Source organism: Akebia trifoliata, chromosome 3 (genome assembly GCF_017979445.1).
Source record: "Akebia trifoliata isolate Shusen 1 chromosome 3, ASM1797944v1, whole genome shotgun sequence".
NCBI classification, from domain to species: Eukaryota; Viridiplantae; Streptophyta; class Magnoliopsida; order Ranunculales; family Lardizabalaceae; genus Akebia; species Akebia trifoliata.
The window spans coordinates 21,088,527-21,097,194 of record NC_141377.1 but is presented as its reverse complement, the minus strand read 5'-3'; the positions used below and the strand labels follow the sequence as shown (position 1 = coordinate 21,097,194).

At 34.2% G+C, this 8,668-nt stretch overlaps 1 protein-coding gene across 5 annotated transcripts; it reads right to left on the bottom strand.

Annotated features, from left to right (window-relative positions):
• Positions 1 to 3,993: 3,993 nt before the first annotated feature.
• On the bottom strand, positions 3,994 to 8,654 carry LOC147406135 (uncharacterized). 5 transcript variants are annotated; one of them, XR_015176325.1, is made up of 6 exons: positions 7,629 to 8,654; positions 6,941 to 6,966; positions 5,493 to 5,555; positions 5,261 to 5,333; positions 5,008 to 5,076; positions 3,994 to 4,442 (listed from the first exon to the last, which is right to left on the bottom strand). XR_015176325.1 is itself a non-coding variant. In XM_086434048.1 (6 exons), exons 1-3 carry the CDS (start codon positions 7,730 to 7,732, stop codon positions 5,506 to 5,508), a joined length of 231 nt encoding a protein of 76 aa, XP_086290174.1. In that variant the 5' UTR covers positions 7,733 to 8,654; the 3' UTR covers positions 3,994 to 4,442; positions 5,008 to 5,076; positions 5,261 to 5,333; positions 5,493 to 5,505. The 5 variants fall into 5 exon arrangements, 3 of the variants coding, with proteins under 3 accessions (XP_086290174.1, XP_086290171.1, XP_086290173.1); XM_086434048.1 differs by having other exon boundaries at positions 7,578 to 8,654; XR_015176324.1 differs by lacking the exon at positions 6,941 to 6,966.
• Positions 8,655 to 8,668: the final 14 nt, after the last annotated feature.

The window sequence follows — 8,668 nt, the reverse complement described above, 5'->3', positions numbered from 1 at the left end:
ACGGCGGTTTGGGTTGGCTAGCAATTATAGCATTGAGGAACATTATAGTAGCGGTTGCAATGACGATTATAAAACAACCAATAATAATAGACTTTGAAGGCGGTTTGAGGACCAATTTCCGATAGGTATAAAATACTGACAATACTCTTTGTCCACATGTACTTGTTTATTACTGGTGGTTATAAACAGCTAACAATGAGGCGTTTATTTTAACCGTCGGTCATGGATCATATTAACGACATTTATTGTATACCAACATTAAATAATGTATTAGAGGCGCTTATTGTATCCATTGGTAATTGGTAATAGTATTAATAATATATTTAAAAATAACAATATATATTAGGGGAGCCTATTTTAATCGCCGTTAATAATATATATTTTTAATAATTTTATTAAAAAATAATTTACAATGATTTAGGCCTATTAATTTTCAATAAAAAAAGGTGGTATATACAACTAGACAAAAAATTAAAAATCACAATTATATTGTACATGCAATATTTCATAAAAATATACCTACTTATATCAATAGTTATACATAAAATTTAGTTTTACATATGTATGCTTTAGAAAAGTCAATCAAACTTCGGAGGCAGGGCATCACAGCCACTTCATCATTGCATGACCATTCCTCTCACGCTTTCATTTGGAGTAAGCTTAGTTCCTCCAAAGCCGATGTCCAAACATCGATTATGCCATGAAAATCATTGTTTAGGTTCCTGATTTTGTATGCTTGGAATACATAGAGATGTTTTAAAAGGGGGAATTTCCCCAATCGAGAAATGATTGCAATAGAGGAAGAGTACAATTAATGAACATACCTATAAACAGCACGCATAGCCTGAAATACCACCTCTTTGGACTCACCTGTGAGAATAAGAAAAGTATATAGTTCCAAATAAATGGATTGACAAAGAAATTGTTATGTAGATAAACTAAAACTCAAATACAAGGAAGCTAAAAATCAGAGTTTCATCCCGACATAAATAGCCCAACAGAACATGTATATGTTCCCCAACCCAAGTCAACATCGTTATTTTATACGTCAATGATTTATTACACTGTTTTCTAACTACTAATTACTTTTAGAATTAGTTGACAAAAAACCAAATAAGAAAACAGAGCAGCCAGAAATTAAACTGACCAAAATCCACACAAAATACGAACAAATAAAGAAAATCATACCTAGATGCTAAGAAATAGTTCAAAATGAGAGAGTGGGGGATCTAACTAAGCAAAACAATATAGAGAAAGGAAAAAAAGCTAAAAGTAAAGAGAGAGAGGATTCCTCTATAATCTTCCACTGATTACAAAACAAATCACTCATCCACTCTCTCTCTATTGTAATACAAAATAATACCAAAAAAAAAAAAAAAAAAAAATTCCAACCCAAAACCACAGATATAGCACTTCTCCTAGGCCTGGAATATAAGAAAACCAAATCTCTCAAATTACAAAACAAGTTACTCAACCACTCTCTATATGAATAATACAAAATAGCACTAAAAAATATATTCTTATTTATATTTTAAACCAAGAAATAGATCCAAACTGAATTCACAAATATTGCACTTCTCCTAAGGAGAGAGAGAGATAGGTTGAAGGTATACCTATTGCCCAAGAGAGCTTGAAGGTGAATTATTATTTCACTTCATAATCAATAAAATTATCACGTTTGATCCCTTGCCTAAGGTAATTAGTCCATCTGAGTCTGCAACTCTTACAACATCTACGCAAACTTGTTGAGAACAACACATCAAAGAAAATACAATATTTTAATCATCAAACCAACCCCAAAACAAGTAGTGTTTTAGTTGAAAGCATTCCACATAACTAAATAGAAAACATGTCAATATAAAAGAAGGAAAAATATTCATCATTCATGTTTGTGTTTTTGAAGATCATAGATATTTTTTTTGGGTAAACTAGACTTCAACCCACAACCTCAGGATTGCTTTGCAATGTTTCATATTTGTAGGACATTCAAGGTGTAGTTTCACAATTAAATGATCCAAGCAAAGCAGGTAATATAGTTTAGAGGATTTAAACAAGGAATTACTCCTATAGTATTATAAGGAGGTACCTTTCAAAAAAAAAGTATTATAAGGAGGCATAGAGCTTATAGTTTTTTCCACAAATAACTCTCAAATGGAAATAGTTCACAACGTCCTTTTATGCAAAGGGCATAAAACAATTAACCGCTAAACAGAAAGAAATTAATTAAGCATCAGAATGTACCTTTCGCCACATTGCTCCATTTCATGCTTTCTCCTTAGGTTAGCTTCTCTAGCCTCAAACTTTTCTCCACTCATCATAGCAATCTTAGAGAGATCTCTGAAATTGTGCTCCCTAAAACCATTGTATTCCTTGAAATCTAATTTTCAATGGTTTGAAAAATTCATAGGGACTGTTATAATTAAACTTGTCAGGGAGAGAAACTGAGAACAAAGTAAAAACCAAACCTTTCATTATAGTTGGGCCCCATAACTTATATATGGAATCCAAATAATATTTGATCACACTTGTGAGATCCACTTAAGTTTGGTGCAGTTGGACCACCTACGTACTTTGTTTATAAGTGAACATAACCACTTTAGCTTATTGATCTTCAACTTGTTAGCTTTCAAAATACTCACAATCTTCTAGAGACAATATTTAATAAAAACAGTAGCACATTTCAATAATTATAAGAGACCTTACTAATCAATATGTTTCAGATTATATCATGGTTGTTGATAAGCCACGAGGTACTGATCAAGGTAATCAAGCCACTGGTTTTTACTGGACTTCTTGAACCCATACCTGAATGCTAACCGCCACACGAAGTTACCTTGCGTTACCCTCCCCTTTGCCTCTAAATAAGCCAAGAGTTTACAAGACACTACTAAACTTTCAACCATGATCCTAGATACCTTTGGAACTAAAAACTTATTGATTTGTTCTAATCAATGAAAATATCACAATAAAATTTAGTTTTTCATGTAAAAATCACAACCTAAATAAAAAAGCATATGGCCATTAAAAAACATAAGTAACCAATGAAAATACTAACAACAATACCTCGTATGACTTTAAGAACTGCTGAAGTTATGAAGATGCTCAAAATGTCACTACAACATTTTTGATCTACAGCGGCGGATTTTTCCGCCACTACAAGGTAATTTTTCCGCTGGTAAAAGCTATTGCGGTGATGAGCAACGGAACCAAAGATCCGTCATTGATTCCTCCATCGCTAACTATAGTAGCGGATAACTTGTTCCGCTGTTGCAGGTTATACATTTAGCGGCGGATATTAATATCCGCTGCAATAAACTAATTTTTTCACGAATAGAATATAATACATATAGCAGCGGATATTAATATCCGCCTGCAATAGGTCAATTTAAAAAAAATAAAATATAACAATTATAACGGCGGATATTTCTATCCGCTGCAATAGATCACTTAAAAAAAAAAAAAAATAACCCATATAGCGGCGGATGTTAATATCCGCTGCAATAGGTCAATTTAAAAAAAAATAATATAACAATTATTGCGGCAGATAGTTCTATCCGCTGCAATAGATCATTTAAAAAAAAAAAACCCATATAGCGGCGGATATTAATATCCGCTGCAATAGGTTACTTTTTTTTTTTTGTAAAATATATATATGACATTTAACCCATGTCATCAACCTACATACATTAAAAATAAATATACAATAAGCAACACACACATAACCTGCCACTGCCACCAAAATCTACTAAAAATTCAATTCAATTCGCCTAAGCTAGAGTAGCAATCTGGAAGTGGTTTATGAGAAAATGATTTGACACTGCTTGACTATAAACAAATCTATAATAGAAGCTACAACACTAAGAATTCATAACCTTTACGAAAATATTCTAGCAATAATAATGAAAAAATAAAATTTGAGTCATCATTCCAATATAAAGGAAATGACACATCAAGTAAAAGAAATGAACAAGCATAAAACGATGAAACTTCAAATGAGTGATAAAGGTGATGAATAAGAACCCGGCATGTCAAACTAAGCAATATTATAGAGGGATAATTAATATTTATAAAAAATATATACATCGACAAAAATGAGAAATAAAAGCACATTTGATCTATAAATATTAGAACTGTACTATGAATATTATAATTTCACCTGCCACTGATGAAATTGAATAACTGATAATCCAAACATCATTGAATATAAGAAACCAACCTATGGTAGGAGGCATGTAAACCATAGGTTGGTTTGCATGTCGGTAACCATTGAAAGGCATCATCTTGTTTCCAACTACTTGGTTTATGCTAGCAAAAGCTGCTGGGATTGCTAAAGGGTGAGGCAGGAAGCTAGGTTGGGCGCTTATTGCTTTTACTTGCTGTTCCAGCTTCTCTTTATCTGCCTTCAGCCTCTGCTTCTCATCACGAAGCTCATTTTTCTCGGCCTACACAAAGGGTGCGTATGTTTTTAACAACGGAAAAATTTTATAGATGATACCCATCAAGAAATAATAATAACAAGCAATCCAATTTTCTTGGAGAAACATGAAAATTGGAACGAGATATTTTTAATACCCGTACATATAAAGATGATCTTTATTTAAAAAACCAGCAAACTCATACCAATATATTAGTCTCATCTAATACATGTTTCTAAACCTCGGTGACAATCCAGATCGTCCAATGTTAATATAAAAAGAACAAGGACAAACAGGACGATCCGAATCAAAGTCAACATGAATCAAAAACAAGATGAAGGCCAAGTCATTACAGTGTTAGGATGGATTCATGCCTGGGTCAGGCTAAATCATGGCATGTTAAGGCCGAGTCAGGTGAAAATAGGGTCGAAGACAAGTCACAACCAAGTCATGGGAAAATCTATGATCACATGATTGTTTACCGAATTGACTCGGGCAAGTCAAATGGTATATTTATCAAGTTTAACAAATACAGAGTAAAAGAAACAACGGAAGAGGGGTACAGAATAACTAAGCGAAACATGGGCCCCACCTTCAATTCTTTAATCTTCTCCTGGAGATCCTCATTTGATTCCTTTAGCTTCAGGGCTTCACTCCATAACTGGGTAACCATGCGAACAACATCAGTCAGTGTATAGCAGCCTTGTCTGTTTTGGGTGGCCTTCCAGGCTCAAGGATGGAAGCCAAGTCAATAAACCTTGTGATAATGCCAAAGAATATATGAGACAGAGATAGGGAGACAGAGTAGATGAGTAAAGACAATGAAAAAGCTAGAGTGAGCATGCCTTTCATTAAGCCTATCCCTTCGCATTTTATCTCTGCATGCTTTGGAGCTAGATACATGTTTCAGAACTCACCCTAAGACGGACATTCCACATAAATCATGAAGGTAAAGATTCTAAAATCCCAAAAACTGCAATTTGTATTTGCATATAAAGCATGAAGCAACTAGAGCCAGCAATCCTAGAATTGTGTTCCTTTTTTAACTAAGCAGCCAAAGAAAAAGAAGCTATGTACCATTTTCGAGAGCCTATTTCTTTGATGCCATCTGAATCCCCAAAGGAGCCATCAATGTCCACACTGAGAGCAGTTAGATAAACCATTAAAAACAGTTAAACAACCAAAAATTATATAGATAAATAGAGTATCACATACAAAACAAATAAGTAGATACTCCTTCAATGTCATGAATTAATTATGTGTGCTAACCTGAAGTTCAATTTATTTGACAAGAACAGATAAACTAATGCACTTCTGTTTAAAATACACCACTCAGACTCATTGACAAAATAGAGGGGGGGGGGGGGGGGGGGGGGGGGGGAATCAGGGAGACAAAGAAATATAACTTTCTGCTCTACTTTAAAGGACAGGAAAGAACAAGCAAATATATATTTAAATTATGAATTATCTTATTATCTCAAACCAAAGGGATAACCTTTAAACTGTGGAGGCCAAACAGATTTTTATGCATCCAAATTTCCAAGGAACAAGTCAATGATTACAAAGCAAGAATGGGTATCCAACCAACTTCATTACAAACTCAAGGAGTGCTGAGAAAATGGTGAGCTCGTATACCTAATGAAGCAACCAGTCAAGGACCCATTCCAAAATCAAAATGAATGCAAACCTCAATTCATTTGCTCCACTTAACATCAACATCCAGTCTACCTATCATATAAGCTAGGAAGGACTATTGACATCGTGTGCCTTTTCCATGTTTTTTTTACATAGAATCATTGGCTCCCCTTGGTGAGTTATGAAATCAATACACTCATTTCTTATTTGAAAGCCACCAAGAATCTGTCACCGCTTCCCAAAGGCCCCTTCGAATGGGGAAATCAAGGAGTCCTGGGCCTCATCCATTATACTTGATAGCACATCACTAATACCCTTGGCTAGTTATGAAATCATTACACCCATTATTATCATACACCCATCGAGAATCTGTCACCCTTCCCCAAAGGCTCCTTCAAATGGGGAAATCATCAAGTCCAAGACCTCCTTCATTTTACCTTATAGCACACCACTAATGGCAAATTAACAATGCCATCAAGAGTAGGTCTGAGAGTAATGTGTAATTCTTATGAAAACCAACCATTATTTTCCTCAAATACTAATTGTCTTCCATGAAAAGCCCATTCAAAACAATCTTGAAAGTATGGTTCGCATGCTTCCTACCATTGGTAATGCGATGGAAAAGACTCATGTTTTTGTTCCCCCTCTTTGAGCAGTTTTCACTCTTGAATATAAGAAACCAACCTATGTGATGGAAGTCTAGTTCTATTGACCATTGACAATGTCATCAACATATACCCACCCAGATACCATAAGGCCCTTCATTCCACAATAGTTTAAAGTAACCCAAGTGTTTGAAGCTAAAGCAGAGTCTTATATAAAAGTAGATGATAGACAACATATGTGGGTTGCATAAAGAAAAATGTAGTTGGTTTTATTGGTGAACTCACCCTCTTCTATAAGAATCCACTGAATACTGCCAAAGATGCAATTCCCATACACGCATAGAGATTTAAACATCATTAGATTGTCCAATTGAACTAGAAAGAACCACAAAACACGGAAGTAGAAAAAAGCCTCTAAAGTCAAAAAAGAACCGACTAAATTTTCCATGAATTCAGTTTGATAGAAATATATATGATGCCAACTAAAGATCATAGGCACAAAAAGCCATATAAATAAGTACTAATTTCAATATTGCTTGAGAGGATTGGAGTAGCAGGAAAGAACCCCAATTTCAAGCAAACCAATAAACTCATTTTAAAATTTAAATCAAATCCTCTTAAAGAAAAACTTCTATGAGCAATGTGATCGTCTCCAACTCACAAAAACAACTAACTACGTAAGTTGTAATAATATGGTTCCCTTTTTGCACGCATGGCTAGCTGAGTAGTACATTGAAAAAGTTAGAAATGATACACCAACTTGAACACAGGTACGTGTATTGGTGTTGGACATGGCACAAGTTGCTAGAGACGAAGTAACTCAAAAAACCACCCTTGGACACTATTGTACGATTTTTACACAACTAGATAAAGACAATCAAATAAAAGTATACAAAAAAAGTATGTTTATACTAAGATGTACCTGTCAAAACAATAATCTCTAACCAAGATTGCATTGGGTTTAGGTACTTGCCTTGCTGCTGCATCTGAAAATGAGCATACAACATTGATAGCTCCAATCCTTTCGGCATAAAGGCACATGTTTTTACTGTACGACTGAGCAACAAAAAGCTTCATACTACGTGAGACAAACCACCACTACATCAATACATTTTGTCCATTCGTGTGTGTGTGTGTGTGTGGAGAATTGGCTGATAAATAACAATTTTACCGTTGCTCAAGATCATGGTTTTAAATATTGGACTGTATCAGTTGATATGAATAGGTATTGGCCAAGATGAATACAAAACATTGAATGTATCAGAATGTATCTGTTTGTATCAAATGTATCAACCAATACCGTATTGGATTTTTTATTAACCGAAGCATTCAATCGATAAGATATTTTAAACCTTTGCCCAAGATTAAGAAAAAACAATCTCTCTCAGATCCAAAACCTAACCTAATGTTCTCTTTATTGTTCAACGAAGATCCTTGACTACCCTGATTTTGATTAACATTAACGTTTAGACAAGTTTTTTTATAACTACGGCAGAATCCAAATATCAAAGAGCAATTTGTAATAGTGGTTTTATATTAATTGTTTCCTCATCATTTTGCTCAGCTCACCAAGTACTAAAGTAGGCACGTAGTAAATCTTTGATAACATTTAGCAAGAAAAAACATAAAAGAAAAAGTGCACGTGCATTCACAAAATAACATTATTATCATGTATGCAACCTTACCAAAATCATCCTCTTGTTTACCACAAGTGCAAGTCACCAAAAAAAGGCCACCTTCAGACTCCAGGAAATAGAATCAACAAAACTAACCAAATCTTCCAATAGAATCTTCTCAGAAAGTAATCCCTAGGAAAATTTGGTGGTAACTAGGGTCAAGGAAATGGTGTAAAAAGTTTTGGACCGGACATATGGGGATTGAAAGATTTTCCTTTCTATTTGTCTTTATCATTCTTTTATATATATAACCTCCATCCTCTTTCACTACTCTTGGTAATAAAGGATATCCAAAAGAGATAATTTGACATTATAATATATATATATATCCGAAAAT